Source organism: Pseudopodoces humilis, chromosome 9 (genome assembly GCF_049639895.1).
Source record: "Pseudopodoces humilis isolate 2021_Gansu_Grassland_sample_001 chromosome 9, ASM4963989v1, whole genome shotgun sequence".
In the NCBI taxonomy this organism is placed as follows: Eukaryota; Metazoa; Chordata; class Aves; order Passeriformes; family Paridae; genus Pseudopodoces; species Pseudopodoces humilis.
The window spans coordinates 24,143,686-24,163,885 of record NC_142208.1 but is presented as its reverse complement, the minus strand read 5'-3'; the positions used below and the strand labels follow the sequence as shown (position 1 = coordinate 24,163,885).

The window sequence follows — 20,200 nt, the reverse complement described above, 5'->3', positions numbered from 1 at the left end:
GGCTGCTGGAGGCTGTATCCATCAACTCACCCAGAAAAACTGCCAGCTGCCCTGGAAGACGAGCACTGGGTGAGAGACAGACCTGTGAGAGCCATGTGCCAGTGAGGAAGCCTCAGCACAGGGTGTTCCCCCTGTCACAGCAGCTCTGTTCCATCCTCATCCTCCTGCTGACTGGGGGCTGAGCTGAGTCCCCAGCCCTGTGGCACCAGAAGGAGGGACAAAGGGAGACAGGCCACTTTGGGCAGCCCAGGGATTCCCAGGAGGAGCAGTCCTGTCCAGAAGAAAACGATGGACCGTTTCCGGATGATCTTCCAGTACTTCCAGTCCAACTCGGAGTCTGTAATGAACGGGATCTGTGGGCTGTTGGCCCTGGCAAGTGTAAAGATGTACACCAGCTTTGACTTCAGCTGCCCCTGCCTGCCCCAGTACAACATGGCCTATGGCCTGGGGATCATGTTCATACCTCCTATCATCCTCTTCCTGTGTGGCCTCATCCTCAACAGACAGTCCCTGGTGATGCTGGAGGAGTGGAGGCGACCACCAGGGCGCAGGAAGAAGGACCTAGCTGTCATCAGGTGGGGCATGCAGCGGCTATGGCATCCCTCTTCTCACCTCCAGTTTAGCTGTCTTTCTTCATAGCTTTGATCCTCCTGGTAGATTAATTTTCTTGTAAGCTCATCTCCTGAGACCTCTCCCCACAATCCCAGAGGGGAAGGGGTATGGGAAATGCATTTACAACCAGCAGAAATTAAGGCAGTCTCGTTCCATCCCAGCTAAGGAGAGCAGGAGTGCCTCAACACCTGGGCTTGTGCTGCCACCCTGGGAAACTGCATTGCTGCTGCTCTGTCATGCGCTCACAGGGTGTCTCCTGTGGCTTCCATGTGCAAAAAGATGAGGCATTTCCTTTTAAATATTCAGAAGGTGTGGCATTTTCATCACAGTCATTCTTTATCAAAAGCCTCATGGTCCCACTCCCTTCACCTGAGTTTTTTACTAATTTGTACTGCTGGAATGGTGAGGAGAATCATATCCCATGTGTTATATGCAAAGCTTTATGCAATACACAGGTTGGCTCAGAGAGGGGCAAAAAGGGCTGCGGAAAAAAGGAAGACATTCCAGATTGAAACTGATGAGAAAAGGAAGTGTGAATGTGGAAGACAAGAGAGAGCTGACAAAGATCTGTGCATGGGAGACATGGGTACAGTCAAGGCAAGCACATGATGAAGGGACTGTGCACTGAGTGCAGACAGCACTCAGAGCACTGCCATGTGCTAGTGCAGGTTTCCCTGAGAGGCAGAACCAGCAAAGACATCCCAGAGCAGAAGTAGCATCAGCTGAAACAATGCTGAGGGCAGCCCTAGAGTCCATTCCCTGGGTCTAGAAAGACAGCTTGGCACAGGACAGTCTGCATCCCTCAGGCTCTGGATGAGGAGAAAGCTCCCAGCATTAACCCACTCACTCTCTCTCTACTGCTCCAGGTACATGTGTTCCTCCATCATGCAGCGAGCCATGGTTGCCCCTGTTGTCTGGATCATAGTCACCCTCCTGGATGGCAAATGCCTGATCTGTGCCTTCAGTGGCTCTGTGGATCCTGAGAAGTTTGCAGGCTTTGCCAATGTGAGCACAGCACAGGTGCAGCAGCTGCTGGCCAAGGTGCCCTGCAAGGATGAGGACGAGCTCATGAGGAGCAACACGTCCCACAAGGCAGTGTCCAGGTACCTGCGCTGCTGGTCCCAGGTGGGTCACTGCTGGCAGAGCCTCTCATCTCGGTGGGGTGACCAGGCATGTGGCATCTGCTCCTGCCCTTCCTTGATTTGCCATCACTTCATTGTGGTCAGGCTGGGAGCAAGGCTGCTCTGTGCTTCTTGTTGCCTCCAAATGTTGCTATCCTAAGTGACAATCTGAGTCAGGTAGGGAAAAAGAAAGAAATGATGAATGGTTTAATAAAAGAACCAGCAGCTGCTATACCCAGATAATAAAAGAAGTTGTGTCTTCTAAAGCCCTGTTCAGTGTCAAAAGATCTTCCTAACTGCTAACCCTGCAGACAGAACCCACTGTTTTAAGAACAGTGCAAGCTTAGACGGATGAAAACAGCTTGCTCAGGAGCAATAGAACAGGGCCCAATTGAGAGTGGAGCCCTGACTGGCTTCAGGTCTTGGTATAGAAGTACCAGGTCAGGCATCAAGACTGGTGGAAGATCATTGTAAACAAGCCCTTCCTTCTCATCAAAGGGAGCTACCCATAGTCTGGGCTGTCTTGCACACTGCTGTGGGGGCTCCTGGGCCCTGGAGTTAATGTAGGTGGTAGAGGAAGATCATTGGAGATAAGGAAATGCCAAAGGACAGCACTAAAGTCCCCTTTCCCTGGGGCACTCCTATGCTCATAGCAAATGCCTGTCAGTTCCAGGCAACCTTGCAATCAGTTATCCTTACTGAATGATTGATGCACAGATAAATATCCCATATTCTCTGGGAGGAGATTACACCAACCCTCTGGGTGCAGTATGGGGTGCTGGACTACAGGGACAGATCAAAGACAGGAGTTCAGATATATCACATTTCCCCTCCAGTTACACAAGCTCCCTGTCTCACTGATACAGGCAAAGAGCTTGTGCCTGTCCTTGTGTCTGTCTTGTTCCTGTGTCACTGCTTCTTTCTCACCACACAGGCACTCGGCTGGAGCATTTTGTTGATCCTTATCATAGCAGCTTTCCTTGCCCGCTGGCTCAGACCTTGCTTCAACCAGGCCACCCTCCTGCAGGCACGTCACTGGAGCAACTACATTGACATCGAGCAAAAGATTTTTGAGGAAACCTGCTGTGAGCACAGCCGGCTCTTTGCTCACAAATGCATCCTCCACTTCTTTGAAAGCATGCGGCAAGAGATCAAACTGCACAGCTTCAGCATGCCTAGGGAGGGCGAGAGGGCTGAAGAAGAGGAAGACCTTCTCCAGGGCATCACAGATCAGGACCAGGTGAACAAACTTCTGAAAACGTGGTACTATGAGAAACCTCCCCTGGATGTCAGCCAGGCACACCAGAGGCATCCTCTGGTGCGAGAGAGATCCCCTCTGTCCTGGGCAGACAGTGCCAGCTCACACTCCAAATTCCCTCAGCACGCCAATGTGTAAAGGGGGTTTTGTCCTGCAGACACATTGGAGCATTGCCAAACCTCTGCACAAAGCAAGGACCAGCAGTTGACAGCAGCAGATGACAGTGGTGCTCGTACCTTCCTCCGAAACTCCACCAAAGGTTCCACTCCAGGGCATGCCTGGCAAAACCTCCAAAGTCAGCTACTTCTGAGGGTCCAAGGATCCCAGATGCTGTCACTGTTAATGACATTTCTCATGCTCTGTGGAGCACTTTTGCCATATCAAAGAGTTTGCAGCTTCTTACAGCTGCAATAAAAGTGTTCTGGCTTGAGGAAGGATTTAACCACGGCAGCAACATCTGGCTGCATACACAAATCATGCACACACAGAGGTGTGAGGAGCTTCTGACTACGCCAGCAAAATCTGGCTCCGAAGGTTATCAGAGCTGACACAGAAATTAGTACCACAGAATTTCTTAGTACCACACCAACATATTTACTCAAAAAGGCAAAGCCACCTCCTACATTTTCCCATTTGCTGAGAACTCTGGCTGTCCCCAGCTCAGCTGTCAAACTGTTCTGCCAGCCTCCAACAACCCATCACTACTTCCATGCATTTTAAAAATGAAATATGGCAACACACTGAAATTCATGGAGCAGCATAACTTTAATTGAAGACTTATCTGAATAAGGACTGGATTGAGCTGGATTTGAAGAAGGAACAGAAGATGGAGGCTTTGTGTAACACAACCACGGGGCTATGCTGAGGTTTATGTAGCTGCTGTAAGCCCTGGTGCTAAGCCATGGAAAGGACACACTGACTGCCTGAGAAGTCTGAACACAGATTTTAAACACTCCTCTGCTAGATTTGAATACAAACCAACATCTCCAGAGGACCATCCTTGCAACACCTATTTGGGCATTTCCATCCATAGTTTCAAAACTCCTTGAATGTAACCTCATCTCTGAGCCTTTAATGATAATTCCTTTCTCACCTGCCTTTTCCAGTTTGTGCCGTAGTAGAGATGAACAATGACACCTGTTTCTTCTTCCATCATTTCCCAATCTTTATTGCACACAGCTTATATTTATATGGTTATCAGAAGGTACCGTGCTTAATTCCAATTGGTTAGGAACTCAGTTCATTGGTTGGTAATGTTGAGTGTACATGTCAATCAAAACTTTTCTCTCTAACAATGTTTGCATACTTTTTCCTACTGATTCTCATGGAACAGATCCTTTGCTATTACAGGTGCACTTGTTTTTCTCCCCAATAATAGGTTGTTATGTTAATGAACTTTTCTCTATTCTCAAGATCGAGTAGCTGCTAGCTACACTTAGCTGAAGTAACAAGACCTGAACCATGATTTTACAAGGCCTTTCTCTTGTAAGGTGTTCCCTATATGTGACAAGTTTGTCTGATACTTCTGTCCAACACTGCTGCTTGGATGCATTAAAGTCTTTACTGTAAACTAACCCAGAACACATCTATCCCTCCAGGCTGAACCTCACACTGATGCCCACTTTGTCTCTTGGAGGGGGAGGTGCAACGTGAAGGGGCTGGGAGGAGGTGGGGATGAAGAAGAAATGTCTCCTTGGGTGTGCATGGGTAGGTGGGGTAAGCAGGGTTTCCAGGAGGAAAGAAGAGGGTGGGATAGGGGCAGAGAAACCTGCCACCACATTGGGACTAAATCCAAAATGAGGGATCAAAATGAAAATGCATATTAATCCCCCAAATTGACTTGTCAAGCTACTGGCAGGTGAGTCACTTCCTCCCCAGGATGTTTGTATGCACAAGCCAGAGAATGAGGATGTACTGGGTAAAACATTGGGAGGCAAAATAACTCCATATCCTACCCATGGGCAGCTGCACCCCTTTTCCCACTGAGGCCCTGTCTGGAGCTGCAGGGTGCAGAGGGATGGGCTGCAGAGCTTTTCTTATTTACATAGAAAAATAAGATCTGGATGAACCCCTGAGTTCCCTTGGATATGCTAGGAGAGTGCACAGAGCCAGCTGTGGCCCATGTTGGTAGGGAAAAACAGAGTGATCTTCTCCCCAGGAGCTCTTTAGATCCAGGGAGCTTCTGAACTTTATTTGAAATCAGCACTACACTTTGAATTGTGTCTCTGGTTTACTTTTATCAGACACAACATCACAAATCTGAGGCTGCAGCTCAGTTTGGACTCCGTACTAGCATTCCGTACTAGTAAAATTGGGTATTTTCCTAACACACTCAGAGCTGAGGTCTGCAGCTCCATTTGCATGCTGCTTTCCATGTTCTCAGGTTTAAAGTCATGCCAGTGTGTCCACAAAATATGAAAGGCTAAAAAGGGGAAGAGGAACAGATTTGCTATCTGTACCAGGAGGGAGAAAACAGGAGGGTTTATAAGGGTGCTGCACAGATTTTGAAGGTCTGCGAAGGTTCACCTTCTGCTGGGAGAGTCTGGTCTGGTCTGAGTAGCTCCAGTTGTCTGGGGTCATGGGTGTGCCAAGGCTGTGTTTCCTTCTAAAGCCCAAGAACTCTCCTCCATTGTGGAAAGTGGTATCTGGCACCCCATGAAAGGACAAGAGGCAATAAATCCAAATTGCAGGGAATTCCATTTAAACAGAAGAAAACATTGATTTTGAGGGTGATGGAAAGGCTTGCCCAGAAAGTCTATGGTACCTCCATCTATGGAAATATTCACATCACGATTACACGTGAGCCTGAACACTCTTTGTGCCGGGACTGTTGGGTGGGTAAACCAAAAAATCTCTGGAGGTCTCTTCCCACCAGCTCTATTAAGAGTGTGTACCCTCCTCTGGAAGTTGGGGAAGAGAGGGTCGTTCACATACTTTAGCAGCTCTCTGTCTCTCAGGGCTGTTTTGATGCCTGACCTGGAGTTATGTCCAGCATCCCTAGGGATCCTCACCTGCCAAGAGCCTGACTTCAAAGACAAATTCCCCAGTCACTTCCTAAACTCTCCTGATGGGAATTGTTACAGCTTTCACATCCCTCCCTTCTATATCCTACACTGTCTGGGACATGCAAAGCCCTCCTGAACTCCACACCTTGGAGTCTGTCTTGGTGTGCAGGTGCAGGACCAGGTCCTGGGAGGGGCTTGGGTATGTACCATCTCTTTCAGGACATGGTTTCCAGAGCACAGATAGGTTGGGATTTGGGAGGAATCCTCAGCTCTGCCTTCCCTTGCAAGTCAGTTGGAGTGAACTTTCTGTTGGGAAGCTCATGAAAATAAAGTCCTTCCTACCAAGGCAACATGGAAAGAAAGACCCAGACATTGTCTTCTATGGGCTCTTTTTTGATTCCCACTGACCTCCTGTTGGCTTCAGTTAGAAATGTAGTGCTGTACACCAAGCAGGTTCAGGCCCTTTATTCATGTTTAATAAAAGGCAGGGTTTTCCTGGAGATCAAAAAGCTCTCAGCTTTTTACAGGGTTGATTCACGCAGGCTTTGATGTGAACTGCCCTTCAAAGAGCCACTTTCCAGGTGAATAAGAGAAGCCAGTCTGAGCTCTTAGCTAGCAATACAATAGGCCTCATCTGTATTCATGCAGTAAAACCTCTTCCCATTTGATGAGATCATGCAATTAACCTCTCCACAGCAAGCAGAGCTAAGACTGCTCAGGTTATTACCCACACGCTCTGTGCTCACCTCTGCGGTGGCATCTCAGGGTGAACTCAGCACAATCAGCTGAGGTGTGGGGCAGATTCAGAACCTGCAGCACTGACTAATGGTTAAAACACCTGGTCTGGCTTCCTACCTCTGTACTGACACACTGCAAAACTTTGGGGGAGAGTACCTCTCCTGCATTTTCCGTGTGCCACCCACCTATGTACAGCTTCCCTTGGTGACATGTCCCACAGCCACCACTGCAGTCACACTGGTGCCCAGTCAGATGTGTCTTAATCCTCATGTCAACAGCTCAGGTGGTGCCTGGACAGGAGCAACTGAGCAATTGCCACCATCTGTTTTACAGCCACTTGTAGTCCCAGTAATCCCCCATCTTTTGGCCAGCTTGAGGGAGCAACTGAGTGCACCAAGGCTGCTTTGCGAACTGGGAACTGAGATGTGGGAGAACACCACCAACACCATCCACTTCTTTTAGATTTGTTCTGTAGAAGCCAAGCTGTTACCTCTCCTTCCTCTGATTTCTTTTCTTTTCCTTTCCCTCTGCAAAATAAAAGAAAGAAGAGGTATTTGCCAGTGAAGCAGGTACAGAAGTAGGGGCTGGCAGGCCTGCAAGTTGCTTGCTTCAGATGCTGCTGAGGCAAAGCAGACACACAGAGAGAAGGGGGAAGCTCTGGAATACAGTTTTATCATGTGTGCCAGCACTGCAGAGGTGGGGTGTCCCATTCCATCCTGGGAGGAGCACCCACCCCCAGCATTTGCAAACAGGTTCAAAGAGGCCAATCAGCCAACTCTGCCCAGGGCACAAAGTGCTCTAGAGAGGACACAGCCATGGTAACACCTGCACCCTCCAGCAAAGAGGACTGGTGGCTGAGAGGCTGCAGAAATGGGGATATAAAGAAGAATGAAATCAGGTTTTGCAAACCAGAAATAACCCAGGTCCCACATACAAAGAAGAGAAGGAGAAAGCAAACTCTAAACTTTTGTAGGCAGTAAAATCAGCAGAAAAAATATTTTCATTTTCTGCTTTAAATAGTGTGGTTATAAGAGTGCATGAATGAAACAGAGAACTGCACAGAAACTTGGTGATGCCATCTTTGAAGAGGAAATCTGAAAGAATGAAATAACTGAGGCCACATCTTGGACCCTGGTGGGGGAAAGAATCAAGTGAAGATGGACAAGTTTCGGATGATCTTCCAGTTCTTCCAGTCCAACCAGGAGTCCTTCATGAACGGCATCTGTGGGATCATGGCCCTTGCCAGCACCCAGATGTACTCAGCCTTTGATTTCAACTGCCCCTGCCTGCCACACTACAACCTGGCCTATGGGCTGGGCATCCTCCTGGTGCCTCCCTTCATCTTGTTCCTGCTGGGGTTTGTGCTGAACAACAACATCTCGATGCTGGCAGAGGAGTGGAGGCGGCCGCAGGGCCAGCGGGGGAAGGACCCGGCTGTCCTGCGCTACATGTTCTGCTCCATGGCACAGCGGGCCATGATCGCCCCCGCGGTCTGGGTGTCGGTGACACTGCTGGACGGCAAGTGCATCACCTGTGCCTTCTGCACCTCAGTGCCCGTGGAGACCCTGGGCAATGCCAGCCACCCCCACCTCTCCCAGGGGGAGATACAGCGGGTCCTTGCCCGAATCCCCTGCAAGGACATCTACAATGGGCAGCAGCTCATTGCCAATGAAGTGGCAGTCAGGTACCTGCGCTGCATCTCACAGGTAAGAGGCAGCATGGCCGTGCTCTCACTGGTGGCTTGGGGTTAGGCACTGCCAGCCTTACCTCTCCCCTCAAGAGAATCTCCTTGTTGAAATCAAGCTGCAGCAGGAAAGGCTGCTGATTTCGCAGGGGTACAAGGTGCTCAGATTCAGCTCTGTGGAGTTATGCCTCCAGTGTGGTGTAGAGGCTGTTGTGTAGGTCAGCTTGATAACTGGCCCCCTCTCCTGCCTGGGAAGCCCAGGGCTGCAGAGCAGTGACAAATCTGCATGTATTTATCCAGAGCAAGTTCTGAAGAGGCTGAGATGGATCTTACTCAGTGGCTGGTAGGTTGTCACCCTCTCCAATAACCCATCAGTTACTTCTTATTACAACATGTGCAAGCAACTGGCCGATAGCCATCTATGCCCCTTGTCTCTGCTGCTGCATGGGAACAGCCAGTGTGTGTTTATAAACCATCCAGGGGAACCACACATGAAGATATGCTGCTAACCACTTGTCCTGTGCTTAATTCCTCTCAAGCCCTCTGTTCCTGGCCATGCTGGAAACGGGATGGTCTGAAACACCTGTCACTCATGCACTCCCATTTATAAGCAGCCCTTCTGCCTGATGTCCTTAGGGCAGAGAGGAATTACTATCCTCTTTAAGAGAAATGGAACCACAGGGACTTATCCAAAGACTCAAAACAGATTTTCCTGGGCTGACCCCAACTGGAAAGTACTGGGAGCTGAAAAACAAGAGGTTCCACCTAGAACTTCCCCCCAGGTGCTCTTTTAGGGGCTGCATTTCCAGGAAGGTTGAACCTCACGAACTCTGCCAGTACAGCCTGGAGGCAGCCTGAGCTAAGACTGATGGTGAACAAGACAGACTGGTCCAGGCTCTGCCCTCATCTCACCCTTCCTGTCAGACCCCATTAACAGGGGAACTTTCACTGCTGCTCACTCACAGTAGATGTTACTAAGTTCAACAGCTCAGAAAAAGAGTTAGACAGCTGCATAAACCAGGGAGTATCTGGGAAAATACTGCAAGTCAGAGAACACAGCCTATCCTAGACCTAGGTGAGGCACCATCCTATCAGAGGCAGAACCAAGGGCTGGGCACAGGATTCAGCCCTGGTGTTATTTATGGTCAGTACCTGCTGATGCTCTACAAGGCAAGAAGCAAGAAGTGCTGCCTAAGTGGATGCACTGAACAAAATTTCAGTGTAAATGGTTCATAGGGCCTCCTTCTCCTCTACAGTTTTGCAGTGCAAACACAAACAGGCAGCCAAATGTCAAACAGCCCAAACTGGTTCTGCTGGGCCTGTGCTCTGCCTGCCTGTGACAGCTCTGGTTCCCCTTCATCCCTGCAGGCTCTGGGCTGGTGCTTTGTGCTGCTGATGACCACTCTGGCTTTCTTGGTCAGATCGCTTCGGCCTTGCTTCAGCCAGGCTGCCTTCCTGAAGAGCAGATACTGGTCCCACTACATCGACATCGAGCGCAAGCTGTTCGATGAGACGTGTGCGGAGCACGCCAGGAGCTTTGCCAAGGTCTGCATCCAGCAGTTCTTCGAGGGCATGAGCACAGACCTGGTGGCTGCTCGCTACCACCTGCCCAGGAAAGCTCCTGCCGATGCAGGGGAAGCTGCTGAGAAGCTCTTGGGCATCACCGACCAGGGCACCATGAACATGGCCCTGAAGAGCTGGCACCGATGCAAGCCCCCACTGCACCTCCACCCACCTGTCCTTCCTGCTGGAAATGGCTGGGCAGGAGAAGGGCAGCCCCCCAAGCACCCCTCTGCACCCCAAAGAGAGACAGCTGCCTACTACAGCTGGGTGTGAGGGACTGCAGGGCTGTGCAGAGGCAGAATCACGTTCTTGTGAGATGGGCTGCAGAGAGGGCAGAATAAGCCAGGGCACAGAAAGGGTCAGTGACACAGCTGCTGCAGGGGAACAGGCACCCAATGGGCTCAGTGGTGCCAGTGTGATCCCACCTGCTCTCATCTGCTCTCACATCCAGTCCTATAGCATCGTAATAATTCACGTAACAAGTTTTGTGCCAGGAGACACAATTTTTCAAGGCCATGATAGACAAGCCCCAGAGATGCTGAAGGGTGCAGTGTGGCAGCCAGATGTGCCATGTGTCCCACACCACTGAGCACCAGGTTTGTGTTGTGGCAGTTGCCAAGACAGACACTACCAGATATGCAAAACTTCCTCTCTTTCATGACGTGCTCAGCACTGAGCAGTGCATGTGGGTTTAGGCAGTATTAAAAATACCCTGGTAGGGAAACAAGCTGGGAGTGCCCCTTTCTCCTGCCAATTTGTGAAACCCTAAAAGATCACATTACCCCTCCACACACTACTTCCCCACAGACACACGGCTCTCAAGCCAAGAAAAGCTTTAAAATAAATTTGACCAAAGCAATGAGTAGTGAAGAGATATCCCATATCGCACTACATGTGATAGGAACAGTATGGTTGGTGTTACAGGCACCATTAAATGAGAATTACACAGAGATGCTCCTTGAGGGAAGTGTCCAAACAAGGAGAGCAGCTAGCATTCAGCAGCAGGGAGTGGAGAGGGGGCCAGGCCAACACCCTGCCACAAATCCACCTCAGGACAATTAGTCCTTACAATTTTTCCTGTATCTCTCTCTGACACAAAGACTGTTGTTAAAAACCCACCTGGGTGTTTGTTTAAGGAACCAAATAAATAATTCAGGCTTACCATTCAAGGTCTGTGCTCAGACACCAGGATTTATAAAAGCTATTTACAAAAGCTGTTGGTGTTTCTTTACATGGATGCAATGCAAAGGACTGGAAGAGCCCCCAGGCCAAGTCTGAGGTGCTGAGGCTGTGTGACTTGAAGGGTTTTGCCAGTGCTTGGCCGCCAGCAGCAGCCAGCCCAGGCCCTCAGAGGTGAAGCTGGGAAGTCACTGCCAACATTACACAATACAAGGTGGCTGTCCACTTCCATAGAAACAGAAGATGACTGGACGCAGGCCCTTGAGGTGACCATGGAAATCACAACCTGGAAGAGCATTTCCCAGTGGCCCTGATTTTATTACAAATATGTAGAAGGCAAACCCCCTTTTGAGGGATGAGTTTTAGCCCTGCCACGTCCCTTCTGAGATGTTCATCCACTTGAAATTTCTGCTGCAGTGTTCTTGTTCCGAAGCAGTAAAATCACGGACAAAGGACTCACTAACTACTTAAGGTTAGGGAGGATGTGTTTATTACCGGGTGACACGCCAGAGTCATGTCCCAAAGACGTGCGTCCCCCACTGCCCCTATACTCAATTTATTCCCCAAAGCATTACATATGCATAAATCACACAATACATCTATACATATTCATTGCCTAACTCCGCCTGCTCATTTCGTATGGTAATGAGCTCCACGTTCCTCTGAGCATGCTCAGTTCTTCTTTTGAAATGGGACTGGGTCTTTTTAATGAAATCTTGCTTTTCCTCGGGCTTGAACTTTTCGACTGTGTCCTGTTGGAAGCTCTCCTGGTTCTCTTGGACACAGTTCAGATCTCTTGCTTGCAGATGTGGCCATGGTGTCTTTCTCTTCCACAACAGTGCATCCTTCTTGTCTCCTACAAATACAACTTAAGACATCCTTGGGCTATTAATTTCATTTTGGCAATCGTTGACTATTTTACATTTTTTTTCTACAAGCAAAAGATATGTAGCCTTGCTTTTAACTAACTGCATCTAGTAATCATTAACTACCTATGTTGCTCCTACCTCAAATTTTCGTGTTTCTTTTACCTTGAATTTTTTAAGTTGCTCCTATTCTAGTTAAAATCTTAATTTTCGTAATTTTCTTATCTGAATTCAAACACTTTATTATGGCTGGCCAGCAACTGAGGTGACTGTCATTTGCATAAACCTTAATTATCAGTGTGTAACTCCACAAAGGCTTTGGGGAGAAGAGAACAAAGGACCAAAATAATGAGGAAATTCTCCTGGCTGCTGTGAGAGCATCTCAGCAAGCCAATAGTCAAGGGCAGGCTGAATCTGGCCAACTCCCAGGAGAAAGGAGCGTGACATGGCTTTGTCATTAATCTTCACACCCCAACTTTAATTAATGCACCTGCTCAGAAATTAATAGGCACAAAACCTGATTTACTAAGCAAAGGAGATGAAAAGATAAAGGTGGATTCCACTCATATTATTTGCAGTTCGGTGCTGTTTGTGGCTCACTGAGAAAGGCATGCTCAGAGTCCCCTCGATGGTGAGCAGCACAGAGGGATGGCAGGCTCCATGACATAGCCATTAAGGCATAAAAATTACTAGATGCATCCGCAATGAGAAACTTTTGGACTTTTAACTAAGTAGGATTAGAGCTTTTCCCCCGTGCAGCAAATTCAGCAGTTGCAGAGTCCTCACAGATCAGACGGGTTCTCCTCTCCGTGCTGCAATTTGGGGACATTGCCTTTGGGAGGAGAGCCTTCCCCAGGGAACCCGACACAGTCCCTGGGATTTCAGCCAGGCTGCGGTCCCGGTGCTGATCCCGGTTCGTTTCAGGGCCCTGGCGCGGAGCAAACCCCACGGTCCCCAGCGAGCCGGCAGGGGAGCCGGCCCCGGGCAAGCACCGAGGGTGTGGGAGTGCCGAGGGATGCGCCGCGCCCAAACAACTGGGAGCTGCAAAAACCCGCTCGGGGACCCCAGATCTGGAGGTAGGAAGGAAGACGGTCCAAAATTCCTATCGGCTGAACTGCCAGCGCTGGGCCGAGCCCAGATTTGCTCGTGGCGGAGGGGAACGTGGGTGTTGCTGAAGATTTGGCTGTGCTGAAGACATTCTCTGGGGACGGCTGAGTTTAACCCCGGAGACAAGACGGCAAAGGAGGGTGGGGAAGGAGGATGGGGGCCTCCGGCCTCTGCAACAGGCAGGAGCTGGAGCTGAGGGACAGATGGCGGAGCGGAGGGAGCAAAGATAAAGTGAGGCACTCTCGGCTGCCTCGCAGGCATCGCTCAAGCACAGGACGCAGCGAGCGGAAAAGTTGAGCCAGGCTGGAATGCAGCGCACTCGCCAAAAATCAGGCAGTGCCCAGCCCTGCACACACGGCCCCCGGCCCTGCTCAACGCCCCCCTGCTCGGTCCTGCCTGGGGAAGCGGAACCTGGCACCACACAGAGCTTGTGATGCCCCGAAAACCCACCCAGGCGGGCTCCTTCCCGCTGGCTCAGCCGGCTCCCATGTGCTAAAGCAGAAGTTTCTGCCCCTTCTCGTGGGACCATGGGCTTCTCCCTCGCTGTCCCCTGCCTGCTTGGTGTGACTCCACCGACATGACTACGTCCCCTGGGGGCTGCATCCGAGCCCTAGGCTGGGGGGATCCACCATTTCCCCTCTCCACCCCTGCAAGGCGCCTCATCGCTGCCCTTCTCCAGGCGAACTCCCCGCCATCCCGGCCAGCCATTGCACATCTGCATCGTGAGTCTGAGAAAGCACGATGTGCTTTTTCCAGTGACGTATTCTCTTAGCTTTTCATTTCCTTTTTTTTTTTTTTTTTTTTTTTTTTTTTTTTTAAAGGCACAACCTCAGCCGTGCATAGAGCAGAAGCCAAGAGCCTGTTCTTTGCCCCACCCAAGCCTGAGAACAACCTCCTCCCTTTTCCCAAAAGCCGACGGCGGAGGGCATGTTTCAAACTGAGTGAGGAAGCTTTCGCAAACTGTTAAGGGTATTTTCAAAAGCTTCCAATTCGCCCATCAGACCAGTCTCGGCTGCACCCCGACTCTTGCACAGCCCTGTGTGCTGCTGGAAATCCCCCACGAACAGAGCCTGAGTGAAAAAGCACAGCTGAGAAGGCTCCAGAACTGGTTTCAACAACTTTTTCAAGTAAGTGACTTAATTTTTTCTTGTTTTCATATATATTGTGTTGAAACAGAGGCTCCTAAAAACTTACCTGCTGCAAACAATATCTCTCCTCTTCTTCTACCCAACCCTTTCTCCCAGACCATAACTACCAAGAAGAAGGGTAACTTCTAAATAGCCAGTACTTCTCTTTGCCAGGTCCTCTTTGCCTTGTCCTTTTGCTTTGTCACTTGCCAGGCTCTGTCAGGAAGCTTAGAGGGCTGTGTTTATCAGGGCTGTTTGTGGGTAACTAACAACAGAGGCTTGAGCTAGAGCAAGTTTGTGCATCTGGCTGCAAACGTGGAGCTGGAGATGGAGGCCTGGCTCCCATCACGTGGTGGCAGTTTTCTGCTGGTCTGTCTCCTTTGCAGAGGGAGTTTTGCATATGGAAAACTGGGAAGCTGAAGGGAGACATTAAGTGCTGTTTACATTTGAACTCAATAATATCACAGTGTGACTTTAAAGGGATTGCCATGGGTTTGACACAGCAAAGAACAAGGGGCCAAGTTTCTGCCCCCGTTCCCCACCCCTGGCCCATGGAGAAAGGGAGTAAACCAGGATTTGTTGAGGCAGCAGATGAACTGAGCCAGAGTCATGATTTAAGGCACAGTGTAAGAGCAAGCCTTGTGCAAAGGACTATAAGGACTAAAGTATCTTTGTCTCTTCTGCCTGAATGTCCCTGCAGTTGGGGCAGCCCTGTGGGCCATGGCTCCCAGGCAGCCCCAGATGTGTGCCGGTACTTCCAGCACTGTGCAAGCTGCCAGTGACGGTTAGTTGGGCACCCAGGTCCTTCCTGTCTCAATCAAACCCTGGTGACACCAGTTCCTCTGAGGCCAGCGGGTTCCATCACAGGGGTGAGGGTTCCCCAGAGCTTGCAAGGTTCTTGAGGCTTCCTGTGGAGAAACCCTGTGGGGATGCAGCACTGATGGAAAGTCAGCTAAGAAATTAATTGAATCCAGCTTGCAGATGGGATAAGAGAATGGACATTGCTGCAGAAAACGTGGATACATTCCCCAGTTATTTCCATGCCCTTAATAAAAATCAGGGCACATGCCTTTCCCTGCTTGGCCCCAAGTGCCTGCAGCCCTGTTGGTGGGGTATAACACAGGCAAAGGGCACCAAAGAGCATCTCTGACACTGAGGCTGAAGGTTGAGGGGCTCAGTCTCAGGGCAGCAAATAAGAGGCTGAGCTGGGACTGCAAGCCAGGACAGGGAGTACGATTATGTCAATCAGCTGCAGGATGGGAGATCATCCTGCCACACCTAATCCTAGCAAAAGCTAAAACATAATTGCTGTCCCAGCTCTATGAGCATTTGCTGTTTGTATCCTAGGATATCAGGATAAGATTTCCCAGAAAGTAACTTCTCTTGTTGGTAGCAACAGCTCCCAAGCATCCCTTCACCCTTCTCAACAAAGGCTGCTCTTGCCTGGGCCTCCCATGCCACATTTCTGTGCTCCCAAATCTGCTGGGATGTCTCACAACAACCTTTGCTGCCTACCTCACATGCCTGTGTCTATTAATAAATATTAACTCATAAGCTCTAAAGAGGGAGGCAAAAGCCGCACAGAGCACCTTCAAAGCAGCACAATGCCAGCACCCATGTGCCACGTGGCTGGGCTAGTGTGAGTCAGTGGCAGGGCTGGGGACACATCCTAGTGCCAGTGCTCTGGTCCAGTTTTCCCAGTAACATGGTATCCTCCTTCATTGCAGGTTTGGGAGATCATCAAGTTTGCCAGTGATGCTGACAGTAATTGCCTCTGTGGGAGGTGACTAAAAGCAAACAGAAAGAGGACAAACATGCAATTGAGAGGGACAGAAAGAGATGTCCCACCTGTCATCTTTGCTGTAGTGAAGCTTTTGGAGGGCTTAATGGGAAACTAAAATGGCTGAGGTTTCACATTCTGCTTAGGCAAAGTCCCTTTTCAAGTATCCCTGGTATCAGCAACCAGCTCCTGTCCCTCAGGCTGGGACACCAGGTGGAGGAAGGGACATCAGCGAAGGTGTCCTGCTCCTGGAACAGCTCATCAGCCAGCACCAGGCCACTTCATCCCCCATTGGAGTGTTCCCCAGTGCTGGGGGCTGAGCCAGCACTGCCCCCACTGCATCTCTCAGCCCCCGGACGAGATGGCCGCCCTCATCGCTGAGAACTTCCGCTTCCTCTCCTTGTTCTTCAAGAGCAAAGATGTGATGATTTTCAATGGTTTGGTGGCCCTGGGCACGGTGGGGAGCGAGGAGCTCTTCTCTGTTGTCGCCTTCAACTGTCCATGCTCCCCTGCCCGCAACTACATCTATGGGCTGGCTGCTATCGGTGTCCCGGCCCTGGCCCTCTTCCTCATTGGTGTCATCTGGAACAACCACACCTGGAACCTGGTGGCCGAGTGCCACAAGCGTGGCACCAAGAACTTCTCTGCTGCTGCCACCTTCCTCCTCTTCGGCTCCATCATGGGCCGGGCATCTGTGGCACCCATCACATGGTCAGTCATCTCGCTGCTGCGTGGGGAAGCTTACATCTGTGCCCTCAGCGAGTTTGTCAAGCCGTCCTCCCTGGACAAGTTTCCAGCTGAGTATGGAGCCGAGGTGCTGGCCAAGTTCCCCTGTAGAGACGTCCCAGCAAACCTCACCAAGTTCAGGGACGAGGTGACACGGAGGCTGAGATATGAGTCCCAGGTAGGCCCAGCAGGGAGAAAGCCACAGGGAGTGGGTAAGACCACCTTACCATGTCCTAATGCAGCCTCTCTCTTCTCTCCCAGCTCTTCGGCTGGCTGCTCATTGGCATCGTTGCGGTCCTGGTTTTCCTCACCAAGTGTCTGAAGCACTGCTGCTCACCATTGAGCTACCGGCAGGAGGCCTACTGGGCCCAGTACCGCTCCAACGAGGACAAGCTCTTCCGACGCACGGCCGAGGTCCACTCCAGGATCCTGGCAGCCAAGAATGTGAAACAATTCTTTGGCTTTGTGGCACTGGACAAGGAGGAGAAGGAGCTGGTGCAGGAGTTCCCGGTGGAGGGCGTCCAGCCGAGCCCCCAGTGGAATGCCATCACAGGTGTCTACATCTACCGAGAGAACAAGGGCTTCCCCCTCTACAGCCGCCTCCACAAATGGGCCAAAGGGGTGGAAGGGAACGGACCAACCCCAGAAGGCCACGAACTGCTGTTTTTAGCTTCCTAAGACAGATGTGCACCAGCAGCACTTCCCCAGGGTGCCTGGAAGGCTTTCCAGTATCGGTGCTCAGCTGAGGGATGCACTGGGAACATTCCTCCCAGCAGGATTACTTCTCTCAAGAGGTAAACAGGAATCAACAGCCTCAAGGCAGAGACTGATAAGCAATACCCCGAGGAACCCCTCCCTCAGAGACAAGTCTCACTGCTGTTCCCAGAGACACAAGGGAGCAAAGAGCAGATGCAGCCCTTACGTCCAGGCTGCCAGTGCAGCCACTGCCTGATACACCAGCAGAAGCCTTAGGGAGCAAGAGATGAGCACATTTCTCACTGTGACTCCTGCAGTCACACTTGCCTCCCCCACAGCAGGGTTAGCCCCAGCCATCCCACATCTATTTGTTTTATTGACATTGATATCTTCTTATACATTTGTGTGATGCCTGTTACACAGGCAGGTCCCAGAGCACTTTACAGTGCAGTTAAAAGAAGGAAGCAGTGGGTAAATTCCTGGGGCGAGGAGGTTGCAATAGCATCTGAGAAGGGATGGGTCAATAATAGCCACACACCAAATAACAGAGACTAAAGCAGGAGGTATCACCACTATTCCTGGTATTCAGAAAGGCACTCTGTAATTACCAAGTTGAAATTTGGGTAAGACACCAAACTCCCTTTGTTCTTAATGAAGTGCCTGGCAATCTCTAATGAGCCCAAAGAGTCACCACCATGAGTCTATAAACCCAGAGGAGGCACTATCAGCAGAACAGCTTTGGGGCAAGGTAGTGAGGTGGAGACTGAGAGGAATCAGTACCCACAGCACTGTCTGCAACTCATTGCATTTCTCATCCAGCTGTCAGATGAGAGTCCTTTGTTTGGGTTACAAGCTGCTGGAACACCTCAACCAGAATTAGCTTTATATATATGTATATGTAAAGATACATACAGTGCATATACCAAGTAACCATAGTTAGTCAGTTGTATTAACGGAGGACCTTTCTCAGAGAGGAAGGGGATAAGAAAGCTGCCAGCCCAAAGAGCACATTCCATTCACCCATCTGCAGCACGGGGACTGCAGCCCTGGAGCAACAAGGGGACAGCAGGAACAGGATGGAGGAGCAGCCCTCTCCCTACCCATCTACCACTGAATTTTCTAAAACTCTTTCCACTGCCTTAATTGGCCCCTGGAGCAGAATGTCTCTATTATGGCCCTGGCCATCCTCTGGGAAAGCAAAACCAGAAAGGTGTAAAATTACTACCCTCACCATGACAGTCTGTGACTATGGCTTCAAGGCTGCTCCCCTGGCATTGCAGTCCCTTTTCTCCCAGGGGTCAGTCCTGTGTACTCAATACTGTTTAAAGAGCTGGCACAACAGAGAAGTTTGTTTTTCCTACTTGAACTGTTTCATTATAGGTACAACTTCCTTTTACACTGTGCCATTTACCAAAAAACCTTAATAAGTTGTTCAAAAACCAGCTCAAACCCACAGAACTCAGAGGGGCTTACACACAAGGAGATTCAAAATAAATTATTAAATGAGAGTTATTTTTCATTGCCTTCTGAGTTTTTTTCAGGGGGGTATAAAAGGCATAATTTAACATTCTCTTTGAACTCAAGGACTGGGAACTTATTTTTTTTCTTTCTATTAAAGATTCAGACCCTCTCCTATTCAGACCATCCTAGAATGTTTTAAAGCATTACCATGTATTACAAATTAGTAACATGGCTTTCTAGTTATTTTTGCAGTGAGTAGCACAAATCTTGTATATTTTGCTGCAATACACGATTGCAGCAAAGGAAAGAAAATTAGTTTAAAAGCTTTTGACAAGTATGGTGTCTTGCAAGAATGAGCTGCAGACTATTCCCTCACATAAAGAGGCTGGAACACAGCTCAATGGATGAGATCCCAGGATCCCTGTTCAGCCTCTCTACAGATTTGCCTTGCATTTGTGGGAAGGCTTGGCTCTCAGCCTCACCATCAACTAATCCACAGAAATAATCAGATGGAAGTTAAATGAAATTGCATTAACTTGAGATGAAAGGGAGTTAATTTGCATTTCTTCTCACTGGTCCTCGAGTGCAAACATGCAGATACGCACGCCACCCCCACACAGCCAACACAAGGTAACTTGCTGAAACAAAGCAGAGTTCTTCTTACTTCCTTTATTTCCCTTGCCTTCCTCCTTGATAGTCTTAATTATTCCTTTGAACCACCTCTACTCTGGTTCCTTCTCTTCCCCTTCCTTCCTTTGAAGGAAAGGGGCACGACACGCAATGCTTGAGAATGGAGTTTTATCCTAAGAATAAACCATGAACACAAACCATCTTTTGTTCTCTTTACATCCCTTCTCTCATGCATTAAATACACTCTCTTTCCATGTGCTGGGATGGACTAGGGGCTAGTCTGTTTTCTCCCTCTTGTTGGATAGGCATGTTTGAGTGGACAGCTGTCAGTGAGGAGTGGAGCAAGACACTACACTCAGAAAATTGTTTGCAATTGCAGAGATTTGGTTTTCCTCCTCTCCTCTGCCACCCTGAGTGTGGTCCCCCCTGAGACAGCCCTAGGTTTCTGCCTCTCCTGGCACATCAGCACCCTCAGGAATATCCCTGCTGTTCATGTCACCCAGTGTCCCCCAGCGACAATGCTGAGTGAGGAACATTAACCCACATGGTTTTACATACAAGCACAAGCAGCCACATTAGATTTCTCACTGAAATGCCAAGAGTGAAATTGAGCCACCTATCTTCCTGGCATGCTGGATCACACAAGC

General features: G+C 49.7%; 3 protein-coding genes across 3 annotated transcripts; all 3 read left to right on the top strand.

The window, feature by feature from the left end:
* Positions 1–288: 288 nt before the first annotated feature.
* CALHM3 (calcium homeostasis modulator 3) lies at positions 289–3,129 on the top strand. Its single transcript, XM_005520877.1, has 3 exons — positions 289–575; positions 1,479–1,737; positions 2,668–3,129. Exons 1-3 carry the CDS (start codon positions 289–291, stop codon positions 3,127–3,129), a joined length of 1,008 nt encoding a protein of 335 aa, XP_005520934.1.
* A 4,762-nt stretch (positions 3,130–7,891) lies between these two features.
* CALHM1 (calcium homeostasis modulator 1) lies at positions 7,892–10,254 on the top strand. The gene is made up of 2 exons (XM_005520876.2): positions 7,892–8,440; positions 9,787–10,254. Exons 1-2 carry the CDS (start codon positions 7,892–7,894, stop codon positions 10,252–10,254), a joined length of 1,017 nt encoding a protein of 338 aa, XP_005520933.1.
* A 2,734-nt stretch (positions 10,255–12,988) lies between these two features.
* On the top strand, positions 12,989–19,706 carry CALHM2 (calcium homeostasis modulator family member 2). Its single transcript, XM_005520708.3, has 4 exons — positions 12,989–13,102; positions 13,955–14,260; positions 15,988–16,944; positions 17,028–19,706. The coding sequence occupies exons 3-4, from the start codon at positions 16,402–16,404 to the stop codon at positions 17,442–17,444; spliced, it is 960 nt and encodes a 319-aa protein (XP_005520765.1). The 5' UTR covers positions 12,989–13,102; positions 13,955–14,260; positions 15,988–16,401; the 3' UTR covers positions 17,445–19,706.
* Positions 19,707–20,200: the final 494 nt, after the last annotated feature.